Source organism: Eutrigla gurnardus, assembly GCF_963514095.1.
Source record: "Eutrigla gurnardus genome assembly, chromosome: 4".
NCBI classification, from domain to species: Eukaryota; Metazoa; Chordata; class Actinopteri; order Perciformes; family Triglidae; genus Eutrigla; species Eutrigla gurnardus.
In genome coordinates this window covers 16,699,859-16,717,530 of record NC_139918.1, presented here as the reverse complement: position 1 = coordinate 16,717,530, position 17,672 = coordinate 16,699,859, and the positions used below count along the sequence as shown (strand labels likewise).

The window sequence follows — 17,672 nt, the reverse complement described above, 5'->3', positions numbered from 1 at the left end:
ACTAATTACATTTTTTCTGTATTTATTTATCCAGCTTTAAGTGCAAAACCAAAATTCCAAACATTAATAAGCAACATTTGACATTGCAATAGATTTCAAACCAAAAAACTTAACAACACCTTCATCATCATCATCTTATTGGCACTTTTCATTCAAGCCGTCTACCACTGTTCACATCACTCCTGATAAAGGAGATGCTGCCCCCTTGTGGATTGTATGGTGTCCCGAATTTGCTGTAACATGGTATCTGGCTGCAAAGTTGAATGATCGAGCCGCTTAAAGTCTTCATTGCAGAGTAGGCATTCGATTACGTGAGCAACTCTTTGCAGGTCAAAGGCAGCATGGTAAGGTCCAAGTGTGGTGAGGGTCTCTGAGAGATGCCGCGGGTAATCGGAGGAATCCCCAGAGGAACAAGCATTCAGAAAAGCCATTCGGTGGTCTGCAATGATTTTCAGGAACGACGCAAATTCTGCATAGTTGATACCGGAGCAGGCCTTCATGATGACCTGAAAAGTAAAACAACAATGACTTTAAACGTGACATTGCAAACATTCGTGGCATGTTTTCCAGAAAGCCTGCAGATTGTCTCGTCTCTGAAGTACCTGGCAGTGCTGATGCCACGAGTCCATTGTGTTTCTCCACTCATCTATCTCTTTCTGAACAGATGATAACTCATTCTGAAGGAACTGCCACATGATGTCTACGTTGCAGCCATTCAACCAGTTATGATTAATAGAGATGGTGTCCTCCTGTAATAATGATGAGAGAGAGAATTCCCCATGTCACACTTAAATAAGGCCATAATGTATGCCATGTCATATGGTAGATATTTTCACTCTCTTTGTTGCCTTTTACATTTCTCTTACCAGATTATAAACTTGATGGTGCCAGCCACTGGGCACGAAAATGATTTCGCCCGCCTCTTGGATAATTTCAAGAGGTTGACAGGCTTCTTCGGAGTGTGGGAAAAGACCTCTGTCTCGAAGATCCGACGACGTCACGTCATAAGGGAGGTTACCGTGAGTGTCTCGTAAAAACTCCTCCTGACCTGGGGGGTACAGGAGCCATTTCTTCCTGCCACAGATATTTGCAGACCAACTGTAGGAGCGGAACACATCGGCGTGGAACGGAGTCCTGGTGATGGAAAAAGTGCATCTGATTATATAATATACAGACAACGACAAAAGAAAGCTGCATCAGGGCGTTGACAACATTATGTTGAATGTTTCGTACCACGAGCCTTTAGGCCCCATGTAGACAAATCGGTAGTCGTCCACCTCGAGTGTATCCCAGTATTCATTAAGCCAGTCAGAAGAAAAGAAGACTGGTGTGGTGTAAACATTATGCTCTGGAAAGTCCCTGTAACAACCAGAATATTGAATGCATCATGTCCAGGTAATTACATGTGTTCTACAACGTGCTGAATGAAGCTACATCCACATTCATTGATACCTTGACATGTGCCAGTCTTTAAGATAGAGACATCCTTTAGGTGAAGAGTGGCCATTCTGGATGTATTCCCTCCAGTACTGTATAAACTCCTTGAAAGGCATCACTTGTTTGGGGTTTGCATTGTACTCCTTGGCGTTGCAGTTTGCAACAGGGACAGGAGTCTCATCTGTGACAAAGGACAAACACATTGTTTACTTACAGTACATGACACCAGTCGGCGCAGCAGCTGGTAGGAAGGTTTATGGTAGTTAGCTATCGCATTAGTAATAAAACTTATTTACCAAACTCTTGCAGCAGTTTCCGGAAATTAGGCTTCCCTTCCTCAGACACCCACTGCTTTCTACACTTCCAGCCTTCCGTAAACCTCCTAGAGAACATACACGGGTGATTGGGAAGCAGGTATTTCTTGAAAAACTTCGAATAGCTCAGCTCCTTGTCGATGTAGTCAACAAAATGTGAAGACCAAAACTGTTCGTACGCCTGCCTTGGCATTTTGACCAGGCTGCAGCATTTACGGTACGTCTCCCGGTCCATAATGGCAAAGGAGATCTCGGCTAGCGAGCTTAGCTGTCACCGTTTGGAGCGCGAGGAACTATAAAAGGCGAAGCTAGCTGCGCGAGACGTTGGACGTTACATAGCGCGCGCGTCCTTTGTTTACGTTTGCTGTCAAACGTAGGCAAGTTTAGGCTGGAAAGCTAACATGCTAAGGCGTATTTTCCCCCTGTTTTGACAACAGGTCGCCGCGTATGACTCCATCCCAGAAGCAGGTTAAGGTTCCTGGACGACGCGCGTGTAACACCGTGGCTCTTGACTTAAATCACCAACGCCCGTGTTCACGTTTGAATGCATTTAATGCGAATGCTGTACGCCATTTTAATGCTAATATAGAAACCGCATTCCCAGCGAACAATAATGATGTTTTCCAAAATCTTTATCGCGATAACCTTTTCTCCCAACAGAAATTTCAAGTCGGACAGTAAATACGGCAGTGCTCCTGCGTGACGTCACTTCCGTAATCAACAACAGCGGTACTGATGGACGATACATACAAGAGGGTTTATTAGCGCTATGCGACGCATGCGTACTGCGGTCAGTTGGATAAAAGGAAGGTCGCTGCCAGTGTGAACGCCTCAGCTGAGCTCATCTGGATCCGTTATTACACTCTGGAGAAAGTATGTTTATTATCAGGACCGGGCGATGACTCGCTACTATGTCCTTAGTGTGTCATTAACAGCAACGGTGTGTGCACTTGTACCATACATGACGGTGTGTGCACTTGTACCATACATGTTGTGTACCCTAATACAGAAGCTCCTTTTTCCTACTAGGTAAGTCAGTGCATCTCCTCCCAGGATGAGCCGGGACGCCCCTATCCACAGTTGGTTCGGCTCCTATTACATCAACAGTGAGAAGCGGTGGGAGAATGGCACCCTGTCCCTCACCAGGACCATGGTGCGCTTTGTCTCCAACCAGAGTAAGGAGAGCCTGACCAGCTTCCGCCTCTCCGGGATTGTGGAGATCAAGATGGAGTCGTCCAGTTTCATCTTCAGCACTCTCACGGTGCTTGAAGAGGGCAACGTGAAACACTGGTTTGGTTCCCTTAAGCCCAACCGGGTGGTGGTTTATAATGTGTTGGAGCATTTCTGGAGAGAGCGCCTCCTGTCCCCCAACTCAGAGACCCGGGGGGCCGAATTTCAACCCTCTAAAGGCAGAGAGCTGATCAAACTGGTGGCAGGGGCCCAGAGGAGACTGGAGGACACTGGCAGAGTCCTGAGCCACCAAGGAGAGCAGTTTGACGATATGATGCAGGGACTGGAGAAGATCGACTCTGATCTTGGCGTGGCTGATAAGTAATTATCTGAATATTATTATGATATTGCATACTTTTTTTAAATTTGGAAGTCTTATTCATGTTTTAGTATTTTGTTGCTGGCTGCTATAACTAAGTAGCTGCAATAGAAAAACAGGCCTAATCTATTAGTGAAACAAGTTATACACCAATGAATTCTTACTCTATTGCAGACTATTGTCAGAGCTGGAGTCTCCCGTCTGGTGGCCTTTTGGTAAAATCCCGTGGAAGACTCAGCAGGAAGCCAAGGCTGAGGACGCCGCAAGAGCCGCAGTCGCCGCCGCTTCTGCCGCTGGCAAAGGATCTGGCAGAAATAAGGTGATTGCGAGCATTCCAGCCGTGGTGACCAAAGGCGGCAACACTGACTTAAAACCTGGATGCTTGTTGGTTTTGGTGTCCTCACTGGAGGTGCGAGACACAAACTGCCAACTTCTCCACCGCTTTGAACGGAACGAAATAGACGAAATCAGGGTGCACAGCCCATATGAGGTCACAGTGAGACAGCGGTTTATTGGGAAGCCGGATATATGCTACAGGTTCCTATCTGCCAAGATGCCAGAGGCGATGTCAGTGTTGGAGATGCAGTACAAGAAGAAAGTGGAGTTCACCGGCGAATACGCTGCGTTCAAAGCTACGCCAGCTTCATCTCCATGTGACACACAGGGGCCAAACTGGAGCGAAGGTAATGCTTGGATAATATAAATAAAGGCTCTTTCACTGTTTCCGTGTCTTGTATGTTATTGACCACTAAGTGGCAGTAACGTCCTGTGTTTCCACCTACTCTATATTTATAGGCGAGTAGCCACATGTAAAAATTTGGTCCACAGGATTTTTGGACATGGTTATTGGTGTCGCTCCTTGACAGAAATGTGTTTTGATGAGTCACTTTGCCCCCGATTGCCTCAGTTACTTTGAGTTTACTGTCTGGTTTCCTCATAAACAACATATGCACTCTGCACTTTTTCACCATCTCCACCCACGGAGTCAGGTTTGATGCTGAGGTGCCAGGAGACGGAGCTCCCACCGGAGGTCCCGGCAGGAGAGCTGTCCCAGTTGCAGGTGCACGTCCAGCAGCCGTCTGTCAGTCAGGCTGAGGCCCAGGAACTCAAACAGGTGAGACCTGTCAATACGTGACTTGCATTTAGATTTTTTCATATTTCTATGTATTACAGTAAACAAACGCAATGGGTTTTAATGACATGTATTTTGATAGTTCTATTCCAACCCATAATTCACCATAATGATTTTAATTTTTTCATCCTGTATGATTAAAATGTTATTTTAGAGAGCCCACAAACCAAAGTCCAGGTCCACCAGTCCTGGTTTTAAGAGAAGGAAAGAAACCTGTTCAGTCATTTGGTCAGACTTTACAGCGTCTTTCCATTCAGAAGCTCGCAACATGAGAAATGTTACAGACATGGTCTGTGGTGGCGAGACCTACACAGTGACGCAAATTCAGACCTGTGATGCAGACACATTTTTGTGTGTGTTCCATGTAGCATCATACAGCATTTAGATGACTGAATGAATGTAGACTTGATGAGATGAAGCCAAGTCTCTACAACCAGGTGTCAAGATTATATTAAGCTTACTGTATATATAAAATAATGTTAACGCCTCCAACACAGAAGTGATGCAAACAATCTTTACAGATCTGCTGCCAGTCAGAATCCCACCAGACAGATAGCATGTTTACTGGTCAATACAGATAAAAAATGTGTATATGTATGCATATATATATATATATATATATATATACACGCACATTTTTAAGAAAAGAAAATCGAAATATTATATATATTCTTTTTTTTTTACATAAACACATGACAAACACAAACACTGTTGATAAGGCTCCCAGAAATTATTATTTTTTTAAATAATTGTGACCAAAATATGTACCAATTTACAGCTAAAAAAATAAACTTGCCAGTGCTCTCTGGCCGACAAAATATTCTAAACAACACCAAATTTGTCTTTGGCTTTTCTGTTCTATTTCTTGTGGCTTAATTTCCCACATATATGTAGACACTAACATATCTGTTATAAGCCACTATCGGCCGATGTACAGTATATCAGTCCAGCAAGTTAGTCAGTCTAGATCAGAGCTAATTTGTTAGCTATAAAATATATCATCTGTGATGTGAATTAAGACATTCATGCCCACTTTAAAGGCAAAATTGATACATGTTTCACATTTCCTGACAAAGAGGAATAGCAGTCACAAGTAAGAACATTACTGCCGTATATAGACCATTGGGGCTGACGAGTACTGGGCATTTACTGACCCACCTTTGTTGTGGAGTTTTCCATTGTGGTTTAGTTCCTTAACAGTCCTATTTCACGACACCATATTTTGTCAGCACACTGCATTAATCTTATCTCGAACGAGGCATTGTTAACACTTTATACCTAATATTTAGTTAATTATTATACACGATAACAATAGTCTGTGTTTCACTGTTGTCTTTGTCTATATAATCATTTTTCAAACACATTTACCATGGCGGTGACAGCATTGGGCCAGTCATACGGGTTGGCTCGTCTATTGTGTTCATAAATGGCGTATTGTCTACAGGTGACAATGGTTCAGACTTCAAAGGCCGCCAACTTGGCCAGATTCAAATCTACAGTGGTTCAACTTGTACAGAGGGTCACTCAGTGTAATGCCCTGCAGTAAGTGCTTTAGCAAATATACCCTTTTGTCTGAGAATTTTTTATACCAGTATTATTGTTTGAGGTTGGAAATTCCTTCTTTTGCTAATGGCACAAACCGGTTCGCTCATACGTAGACTTCATGTTCTGTATTTTTATTATGAATTCAAAGTGCTGAAATTCACCCCACACATGCACAAGGTTAGCATTTTAGCATATGTGTTTTTCTGTCAGTTCTAGCCTAAATGTTTAATGTTAGGGGTTTCTACATGACTTAAGTCCTCCAGCCGTTGTATAAGCATCCAGCTAAAAATATTCATTTTCTGTGTTTTTCTATGACGCACCAAAACTTCTGCGAATGTTAACTGCAACGGTGTGATTCTGTCGCGTTCTCCCCAGTTGAAATAGTAAAGTCACAGACCCGAGCGAGCGGATTTCAGGCGTTTTCTCGGTGTGTATTGACACACTATCTGTTTTTCGAACTGCCGTCTGGTTTCTGTGCTCTGTTGCGATGTCCGGCCAGCGAAAACTGACATAATGTCGTTGGGTGTGTGAGAGCATGTGTAGCATAACATAATATTAGTTTAGAAAACTCGGTGGTGGGGTTTGGAGGAGTGTTTATTAGGTTTTGCTTGGCACATCATCTTATATTTAAGTTGCTCCCTCATCCATAACATGCAGTTGTTGGATGACGGAGATGAAGTCGCAGTGTTCCTTAAAACCACGGATGGCTGAAAACAAATAGTATTGCATGATATCAGTGATCCCAGGAGATGAGCCAAGACCTCTCTTTGAATACCTTCTCCAGCTTCATACACCGCATTATATGAAATATTGTTGTATCTGCCATGTGAGTAGCTCTTATTGCATCACGGTCGGTGTTGAATTGTTAAAGCTTCTCTCTCATCTGCAGACATTTAGCAGCCGGCTGTTGACTTTGCAGGCGAAGTTAGAAGAAGAAGAAGAAAAAAAAAAACGTTGAATGAAATTACATTTTCATTCTCACCTACTCATCTTTCTCGGTTTCACAAACGCACTCGCTTTCTAACTCCCTGACCCCGTCTTTGCACGTCGCCACATATGGTCCGCATGTTCCGCCCTGCAACCGCTCACTGAGTTTCTGTAGGTTTCGGTATTTAATCTTCTTTTATTTGTGTCTTGCTCCTCAGTTGTCCGTGTTCACTGGGGGCTAGTGTGTAATCACTTAAACAAAGTGAAGTGTGTGTGTGTGCGTACAGATGCTGATGCAGCTGAAGAACCTTGCCCTGGAGGCAGAGACGGAGCTGGAACGGCAGGATGATGTTCTGGAGGACCTGACCCGCTCCACCGACCGAGCCTCCACGCACATAGAGAAGCGCACCTGCCGCATGAAAAAACTGCTGTAGCTCATACGGTCCGACAGACACGTGCGCTCGACACGTCCCTCGTGAGAAAACGGCTTCGTCGTCTTCCTCACATGATTGGTACAATGTGAGAACGGCGGCATGCGGCAGTAGGGACTTGCATGTACACAAATACGTCATAGGATCTTTGTTGCGTATAATCCCATTGCTTCGAGTACCAGTGATTTCTGGGAAGTGCAGCTTAATGCTAAAGATGTTTACCAAAAATCCCTGAAATTTGCCTTTGTGCTTTGTGCAAATTTACATTTGTCTGTTTTTAATGTCATCCTTTTATTTGAAACAATTCAAACAGGTGTGACTGGGATTAATGAGCCATCTTTACGTAAGGTCGAGTCTGCACTCTTCCCTCTGCAGCACTTGTCAGCTGTGGCTTGCAATGTCAGTATTACATTTGGCTTAGATGCTGTACGCTGCACAGCTGTCGTTTTGAAAACACACTTATTAAAATGTTCTTATGATTTAGAGTTTAATCACCACTTGGTTCAGATGCTGTGGAAGGTGACCTAATCGATTCAGTGCCTGGTAGCAGCGCGTACAGCTTGGCTTAACCCGTTGGACCCCACTGGAAATGTTAGTGGTGGGATGCTGGTGAGGGATCACATCCTCATCAATGCACTAGAGACTCCTGCTGATTGGTTGTGGCACCTGAAGGGGGATTTGGGGGAATAGCTTTCTCATCTCATGCCGTCCCAGGCAAACGTAAAAAAAATAAAATAAATATGCTCCGTGCGTATCGGAGGACATGCAGCGGTTTACACCTTCCAGGTCCATTACCCTGGTTTGATCTTGTGGATGTATGTTGGGTAAATAGATTTTGCAATAAAATGGTTTGCAAGTGGTAGACAGACAGTTTTCTAGTGTCATCGCAGGGATATCTGTGTTTCTGCTGACGTACAGCCATCCTTCCTTTTTATAACTACTTCCTTTCCTGGTGACTTGCCTTTCTCAGGTCCTACAGAAGGTGTCACTTCTCTTCTCTGGACACAGTTTCCCATGGGGCTTAATGTTGCATGTCTTAATACTGCTGTGTTGTATTGCATCAAATGAAAATGTCCAATCATTACCAATATATGTAACACAAGACTATTAATGTGCAACTAAGTTCTGGGACAGAACACATGTTTGTTTTTAATTATTTATTTATTTATGCGCAAAAATAATCCATATTAAGGTTCACTTCAGCTGTTTCCTGTTTGCCTTGCTAAAGATTGACACTATTCTAACACTATCATCTCTACATGACGGACATGTATTTTAATTTTTTTTTTTTTTTTTATTGTGGGTATCACTGTCAAATTAGCTGGAATTTAAACTTGAAATATCCGTACTATGTTTTCAAATTAATGATCCGTGCTGTACGGAGTCGTCTTCTTATTTTCCTTTTTTTTTTTTTTTATTGCTGATGATGATATCAAATGTATCTTGACACTGTATACAACTAAATGATTAGCTCTCTAAGGGAAAAGTACACTGCATCTTTGTTATAGCAAACAAATTAATATGTGAAGCAACACAACTGGAATTGTTATGTAAGGAATGAATTCCTTTTCATGAATTCAGCTGGACGTGGTCACCAGTGAAAGTGTGTAAAAGCATATATTATCAATAAAATGAAGCCTCTAATTCTAAGTTAATAAAAATAAGTGTGTTTATTTGGATTTTTTAAATAACAACGCTTTAGCATCTTTGAGCACGTTGTTTTGGCTCACTCATCAGCATTTTCACTGCAGCAAAATACATAGCAAATGTATTTGAAAGAAAAAAATTGACACAAGTGTTCAGATCCTTTGCTCTCCCACTTTGAGCTCAGGTGCCTCCCATTACTCTTGATCATCTCTGAGACGGTTCTCCACCTTGATTGGAGTCCACCTGTGGTAAATTCAATTGATTGGACATGATTTGGAAACGCACACACCGGTCTATATAAAGCCTCACAGCTGACAGTTCGTATCAGACCAAAAAAACACGCCATGAGGGCCAACGACCTGCCTGCTGAGCTCAGAGAAATGTGTTGAGGCACAGATCTGAAGAAGGCTGCTGCACTGAATGTTCACAAGAGCACAGTGGCTCCATAATGCTTAGAAATAATCCTTAAATGAAGACGAGGTACACCTTCCAACAGGGCGCTGACCGTCAGCACACAGCCAAGACGACATGGCTGAGGGACAACTGTGTGAATGTCCTTGAGTGGCCCAGCCAGAGCTCGTATTTGAACCCAATCAAACATTTCTGGAGAGACCAGAAAATGGCTGGCCACCGACGATCCCCATCCAACCAGAAAGCCCACATCCATGTGTGCAAAGCTTTTCACATCATACCCAAAAGTCAAGGCTGTAATTGCTTCAACTAAGCACTGAGTTAAAGGTCTCAATTAAAGGTCTCAATTCAATGTGATGATTTATTTTTAATACATTTGGGGGGAAAGTCCAAAATCCTGTTTCATTAGGTGGTATCGAGTGAAATGAATTTCAAACAATCTCAGCATAAGGCTGCAACATAAAATGTGAAGGTGTCTGAAAGCACTATAACGAGCATGTCAGCATAGCAAAAAAGGAAAATATAATATAAGTTTATCACCTTTTTAACACCAGTTCAAGACGAGTGCCTTGGACATTTTTTTAAAGGCATGCTGAAGGTTTTTTCGAACAACCGTTTGACCCTTAATCCGCACAGATTTTGAGGTTAGATCCTGGCATGAAATGACCATTAAAGCCAAAGGAACATAATTTACTAACTGGAAAGCAAATTAGGTTTAGATTTGTTGGAAGAAAGCGGCGCCAGGGAAGTGAACCTCCTGAATCCTAACCAGGCTTTATTCCTTAACAAAAAGTCAACAGGCGACGCCCCTCATAGTCGGCTCCCATGTGACAAACTGACGGAGAATATCGAAACAACACATGCAAACTAGGAATTGATATTAATTAGTGATCCAGCCACTCTTTATACACTCCACAGCTATTATAACATCCTGTTGGCAGCAGGATGGCAACCCTAACCCAGGGGAGGGGGGACTACTTCATGTCAACCGTGGACCACATATGATTTGGCAAGCGGCTGAGCGCTCAATTATCAATCAGGAAAGACGCCTTACATAAAGAAGTTTGAAAGAAGACCGACAGCCTCACTCAACAGTCTGGTCCCAGTTAGCATGAACTTATCACTTCTGTTAAACAAAGCTCGCCATGAAAGACGTGAGGCTGAAAGCGCGAGCACATGCTGACACCAAAGGGACGCCTAGTTATGACATTGTGAAAAGTTCTTCCAACACGGTGGAAAATGTTTTCAGCATGGACTGTTTATTTTTGTTGATCCGAGTGATAAACAGTGCGATTATGGAAGTCCCAAACTCCAGAAGCACACCACATGGTTATGTGAATTCCAAGCCTTTAGAAGGGAGAAAAAAAAAGGTTAAGGAAATAGAGAAGCACACTGGCGTGGTTTCGAAGCAGCCTTGCAATACGAGGAAGTGGTGGCGGTCTCGTCTGACCACAGATACACGAGATCCGGCTTTGCCTTCCTAACGGATGGTATGGAGACACAAGGGATTTCGCTGGCCTTGACTTCCAAGACTGTTTACTTGATAGCTCTGCGGCAGGCGCTCTCGTTCGAGGAGCATGTCTCCATTGATGGCCAATCAATCAACTCTCGCTGGGGAAAAAAAGGCAGCCCGAGTTTGCGGGCTACGAGGGCACATGTGGGTTGCACTGAGCTCCAAAATATGGAGCCTTGTGACTGCAACACAAGTCGGAGTTGGAGTTGTCATGCACAGGACTGTTTTTCATTGTCTCTTTTCAACTATTTTATTAAATTAAAGCTAAAATGCACTCTTTTTTTTGTCATTTAGCATCGTGAAATGATGATACAAGTTTTATGCTTTCACTTAGTGTGTTTTTCACATTATTTGACATGAATTACTCTTATATATGTATGAGTAATCGCTGATGTGGAGCAGGCTTACAATATATTAACAATATCCGAGAAATGTCAGGTCCAGTGCATGATTAGACTGTGTCTCAGTCCAAGGGCCTGATTTTTGACTCACGTCCTGGCCAGCCTCTCACTGGTGCAGGTGTTGCTGGGTTCCTTTTTGCTGAGGGAGTTTCTGGTTTCAGGAAACAAGGCCTGTTGGTTAATGTTAGAACTGGGAGAAAACGTTCCTGGAAGGAAGGTGCTTGAGTCCAACCAGGGGGCGGATATGTCGTCTACAACAAGTGATACGACACCCAACATCATCATCTTGTTTCTGGCTGCCGCCGTGGCAATGTTTTCTCTTCTGCTTTGGCCGTAGACGAACATCGCCCTGTGGACTTACATATACATTCTTTGCACGTACATTGTTTGGTTGAGTCAAACCCTAAATGCTACGCATGGCTGTTACACGGTACTTTCCCAGATGCTGAGCTGCATGATGATATCATGTGCTCTTGCACTTATTGTTATGTTTTCCTTGGTCTTTGAGGCGCACTTTGGTTTCCTGGCTTTTGTTTCACAAACTTTTCTCATTTCTGTGCGACAGAATTAACAGCTAGGCAGCCAAACCCAACTTGTATTTTGACCACAGCCAATTGTATTGGCTGTGGTTTTGTACAGTAGTATCAGTCTCAAATCAGGTGAAATCCCACATTACAACCTACCTGAACTTTGCTGAAGTGCTTGCCTTGCTAGCACACATTGTGTTTGACTTCTCTGTCCAGTGTTATTGCTTTAAGTGATTTGTGCAGGTGTATGGAACGCATTTAAACCATATTAACATTGTACTGTTTCTAAAAACCTAATGATCACATGGGGTTAGCTTAACCCTCTTGGTAGCCAGGCTAATGCGTGCTCATTGGGCTCAGTAGAGGGCAGCAGTGAGTTGCTAATGGCGAGTCTCACTTCATTAACTACAAAAGATTATGACTTATTCACTTTGTGTGAGGTCAGTGTTATTGCACTTATACTGTCATATGTGGTGCTGGTCTACTTCGTATAAGGTAGCATGTAAACACTTCCAAAACAATTGATTTCCTCCCTTCCATTATAGTCAGGGTCATATATTTGATTTTAATAGTCGAAGTGAATAGCTGCCCCGCATGTTCATTTTTGCATATGCACAGTAACAGTAACCAACGACAGAAATTTCTCTGCAGATCTTGTTTATTTTCGTTGGGAACTCTCCATTTAAAATGCATCCCACTTCTCTGCATAAGGTGAATAAGAAAACACAACAATCCAGAGTAGCAACTTTGGCAAGTGTGAGGAGCTCTTATTTTGTAGTGACTGGATTATGTATTCATTAAAACCCCATCTATACAGCTCCCCAAACAGGTTGTCAGGCCGTGAGCCAGCTCACACTGCATCAGTACTTTTACAAGCGGGCCCCCCAGAAACCTTCAGTGAGTCTGTTTTTAGTGGCTCTCACTGCAAATGGAAACACTTAGCTCCCACAATAAATTACCCACCCGACTGATGCCGCACTGCACAGACCCCCAGCCAGTCGCAGACAGACTATGGATTTATATTCTAGCATTAAAATCTTTCGGAATCTGCTATACTATAGTGACTCCGAGTCACATGAGCTAGCACGAGCACAGGAAAGAAAAACGAATCACACGAAGGTTGTTGCACTAGCGTGCAGCCTGCAGGGGCCAGCGATGTGATTAAAGTCACGGATGTGTTGTCCCCCCCTCACCTCCGTGGGGTTGACACTGGGGTCATTCCAGGATAAAAATAGACTTTCTTGGTTACTTATTTTCCCTTGAAAGTAAATAGCCATTAGTGCAGCAGGCCAGTGATCTCAAGGGCAACGCTAGTGTTCAGTCTAAACTATTGTTTACGCTGAAGCCGGATGATTAAAAGAGACGACGGGGTATAGAGCCCTGCTGTCAAATAGAGCATCCCCCAGCACAAAACCAGTAATGATGGCGCTCCTGTGAACGCAGTCCAGCGGGGTCAAGTTCAGACACTGTGAAAACACACTTAAAAGCACTTGACTTAAACTTCTGTATTAAATGTCGAGGTGCGTTAGGAAATAAGAGCAAGCGTGGAGGACCCTGCCCCGCGAAATAATCCTAATTATCATTCCAGCAAACTCAATGTGTTTGACCACCTGGTGATGTAATTGCAGCTGACCAAATAGATTGTTGTTGAAATATTGCCCCGCTGTTCTAGCTACGTTGTGACAGCGTTGTGTGTTCGCCGAGGGCCGGCGCAACCATAACAAACACAGCTGAATCTGGGGTTTACATTTCAGCAGGATGACGGCGCACGCAGCGTCTGGGTGGAACTTGGGGAAAAAAAGGAGCCCGGGCCAGCGGCCTCGTCTGGCGCCCTGCCAGCATGGTAAGAACAGCCTTGACAGTGGGACGTGTGAAATCGTTGTCCAGATGCAAGTGAATGAATGGACAGCTTTGGTGCTATCTTTGCATCAACACAATAAGCCAGGACAATAGGTTGGGCCTATAATAAGGGTGTGGGCCATCAAGTTCAGGTCTGTGATGGGCTCTTTGAAGAACATCCAAAAGAAAGCCGCCAGCCTAATACCATGGGATCTGACTTTTAAAGGCAATGCAACCAAACGTACAAACAGAAAGACTAATTGTAACCATTTTGTGGTCTAAGAATTTAGTGAAGAATTTAGAACAAAATTTAATTTCTGTAATGGTATTCGTCCAGGAATTCCTCTCTTCTTCTTTAGCCTTCACATTTTTTTCTCTGTTTTTCCTTGACTTGCCTGTTGAAAGATTTTGCCTCTTAAATTCTTCCACTTCTTCGCCAATATTGGCGAGGATAAGATAAAAACAAAAGAAAAAACGAACCCAAATGCATGCCCGTAGGCTCACGCTCTCTCCTTTCCCGAGCCTCTATATCGCGTTCTCTTTTTGTGGGTTTATTTCCATAACTGTGAGGAATTTTTGGACAACACCTATTTTGTGGAAACTCCTTCCGCAATCTCAAACAATTTTTGTCCACGTAACCTCAGGGGAGCAGCCAGCAACCATGTAATCGGAGACGATTGAGTACACATGGAGAGACCGTAGCCTGGTGAGCTATTGAGGAGCTGAAACAAAGATTACCAGATGTTTACCCGGCCCCGCCATATGTGAGGTGGTTACTGAACTTATGTGCAAAGTGTGTGAGTGGCAGACAGAAGGAGTGTGAACCTTTGACCCAGTGTCCATTACAGGTACAGAAAAAAAAACGGCAATTCCAATTGACCATGAAGCCAATGCAAAACAATGACGTGTTACCCTGTTTGGTTTTCCTCTAAAAGGAAATCTAGTGTTCCTCAGGAATCCCCTTTTTTACTGATGGAAACCATGGAGCCGTCAAAACAGGGCTCAGCCATTCTGCAGCCTATGGTTTCAATTAAAGCATTGAATATCAAAGACAATCACTCCATTTTAATGTGCTTTTTTTCGTGATCCCAGTTTATTTTGATGTAAAATTAGTGGGCGGAGCGCTTGCTAATTGGTGTGGAAAACCTGCACCTGTGGTCCAACGTGTTGCGAGTCAGAAACATTGAATATTTGTTGTTGTTTTTTATATTTTTTCTTGTGAGAAGGAGTCCGACTTTTATCTCGAAAAAACTATTGCAGACTGGAGCTGATGGGTAAAAGTGTCTGGAACAATACAGACACATTAGTCGGGAGCTTTTTTGAGGCACTGCGGTGTAATTTGTCACTCATCATGAGCATTTACCAACCGTTCACTCACCGGGAGTTACTATCATAACAAAACTTTAAAACCACACTCTTTGATTCCAGACGCCTGAGATCTTAGCAAATGCAAAACATCGTATTGATGCTACACTCGTGGTAATAACAGTTAATGCCGGTGCCATACACGTGAATTGAATGTTGACATCTATTATGTCATTGTTTTTCCAGCACACATCAGCTTCTTTTGACACATCCTGTATTATGTCATAGCACGAACGGAGGGAAGTCTGCTACTCTCAATACAACGTCTATCCAAAACACACTTCACAAGAAGGTGTGCTATTGGCGTGCCGGCTAATCGTGTCACTTTGTGAAGGAAGTCATTATGTTTGCACCTCACAGCTGCTTCTGCTGCCAGCCTTTAGGACTCTGTTCATCTCCCACTTTTCATAATCTCTGCAGCTCCTCACCTCATGCTTGAAGCCAGAGTTTCCTGTCTGTGCTGCCGTGACAGATGTGCTTATTGAGTTGATGTCTTGGCTCTCTTTTAATGGGTGTTGTTGGCAATATTGCAGAGATGAAATTATATTACCGTCCCTCCCGAGTTCTGTACACGTGCTGTTTGTTTCACATAATTACTGTATCGTGACTGCAATTAAAGGCACGTTTAATAAGCATTGCATGTACAGGGACGGCTGCACATTAATTTCAGGCTCTCGTGTTGGCGCTATATGTTTTTGTATGTGTGGGGTGAACGTATCAAGACATTCCTTCCATTCTGGCGAGAGAGAGAGGTGGAATCACCATGTCTATATATATGACAAAGTGCGTCACTCCCCGCCCTCCTCTCCTCCTCTGTGGTTTTCAAGACTCCAGGGAGATCTATAAGTTACTGCGGTGTTCTGTCATTAGTGGTGAGCTTTAATCTCCCAAATGAAAGGGGTAAATCATTAAATATTGCTTACATCTGCAAACAGGAACACGTATGATGAGAGTTTCCCTTTTTAATAAAACAGCCGGCTGACAAGCAGCTCATGCGTTGCGCTGGCTGCTAAGTGACTTATGACCATTCTGATATGAGCATATTACTTTTGCAATTTTGCAAAGAAAAGCCAGAAAGCTCACTCGCTGGGATTTATCGCATCATTAGTATCAACAATGGTATTAAATCAAGTCGCTGATGATGAACATCTGCTCAAAAGTGAACATCTGGGTGTGAATTGTGAATTATCTCAAGGACATTCGTTATGCAAGGTTTCAAAATAAGCCAACTGCATAATCACGTTTGACCGTTCAACACATAAGAGTTATGACCTATAATATAATCCACCTTGGGGATAATTATGTTAAAATGATAAACTATAGTCAACCTAATTGTCTAAATTTTGACCCAAAAAAATAACTCCACACTAAATCCTGATGAGATGCATCATCAAGTAAATTTGTTTTTATCATCCGTCTGATTTGCTATTGATTCAGCTGAAAAGATTTTCAGATCTGTAATTGTGTTTTTAAAATGAGCCTGTTGAAATGTATCATGACATAGGTGTGCAGCTTTATACAAAAAGAGTCATAATTTAATTATTTCATTCATGATCGCATTAATCTTAATTGTTTGTATGACTTTTCAGCAGGTTGCACAAGAATATTATTATAATTATATTAAAAATCCAGTTCACATCACATTCGAAAAGACACACCGACTCATGTTCTGTGATTTAATTCTTTCTCGAGTGAACGACCCGAGTTTTCGTGGATCACTAACTTAGCTAACACCCATTGTTGTCACGTTCCTTAACTTGATTTGTGTAGATATATAACATATTACGATGTATTAGAGCTAAAATGTATTAGTTTGGTGCACGCAATTGGTTTTCCAGGGAGATATGACGGACAAAAAGTCCACTTTTGTTGTTTGTTAGGTCAGTGGCAAAGAGAAGTGATGCAGCCAGGGCCGTCGGGGTCTACGGTCCTCGGAGCACAGAAACACATCACTCAATGACGACATGAGAACATCACACCGAGGCGATACCTAAACCAATCACCTCATCGCAATTACATCATGTCTCCCCAACGAGCGGGCCAACATAGATGTCACAGCTTTGCGTAAGCAGAAAATTGGACCTGACCGTCCTCGAGAAAATGACTTACTTTGTTGTAGACTCGCACGATATCCGAACTGTCTTGGACTGCTTTACGATAATATTTCTCTTCATGGCTATAGACCCCTATTAACCCCCTTGGATGATTGTTTCAGTTTCATATGCCCACTGCGCAGTATTATTACCATTTTTCTTCCAGGTGTCGAATAAAGTTACTTAATCTCTTCGTTTCGCACAGTCGCATGCCGTGATTTTGTTGTGGTTTTTATATACGCACACCTGCTCTTGATGCGTTTTCCTTGAGGTCTTTGGGGAGGTAATAACCGCTATCGATTATGTGAATTCATGTGACACGCTCCGCACTTTTACAGTCCATTGAAAAGGCACTGAGAACAAGAGAAGCAGTAAATGAGTGTTCAACTATGACACCATGTCTGGTTTTATTATTACCCTCATATGTCAGTTCACACAATACTTTCTCATAGCAAGTGTCATTGATTTGCACATCATTTAGAGTAAATGCTATGCATCAGTTTTACTCTTCGGATAGATTTCCCTGCTTGGATCGGAGCCA

The 17,672-nt window shown here is 42.9% G+C and overlaps 2 protein-coding genes across 3 annotated transcripts; one reads left to right on the top strand and one right to left on the bottom strand.

The window, feature by feature from the left end:
• Positions 1–5: 5 nt before the first annotated feature.
• On the bottom strand, positions 6–2,408 carry jmjd4 (jumonji domain containing 4). Its single transcript, XM_084006815.1, has 6 exons — positions 1,734–2,408; positions 1,453–1,618; positions 1,234–1,359; positions 867–1,134; positions 603–749; positions 6–506 (listed from the first exon to the last, which is right to left on the bottom strand). The coding sequence occupies exons 1-6, from the start codon at positions 1,984–1,986 to the stop codon at positions 177–179; spliced, it is 1,290 nt and encodes a 429-aa protein (XP_083862941.1). The 5' UTR covers positions 1,987–2,408; the 3' UTR covers positions 6–176.
• snap47 (synaptosome associated protein 47) lies at positions 1,948–8,990 on the top strand. Of its 2 annotated transcripts, none has more exons than XM_084006817.1 (5): positions 1,948–1,968; positions 2,781–3,302; positions 3,475–3,983; positions 4,290–4,414; positions 7,192–8,990. In XM_084006817.1, the coding sequence occupies exons 2-5, from the start codon at positions 2,806–2,808 to the stop codon at positions 7,336–7,338; spliced, it is 1,278 nt and encodes a 425-aa protein (XP_083862943.1). In that variant the 5' UTR covers positions 1,948–1,968; positions 2,781–2,805; the 3' UTR covers positions 7,339–8,990. The 2 variants fall into 2 exon arrangements, with proteins under 2 accessions (XP_083862943.1, XP_083862942.1); XM_084006816.1 differs by lacking the exon at positions 1,948–1,968 and adding an exon at positions 2,516–2,624.
• Positions 8,991–17,672: the final 8,682 nt, after the last annotated feature.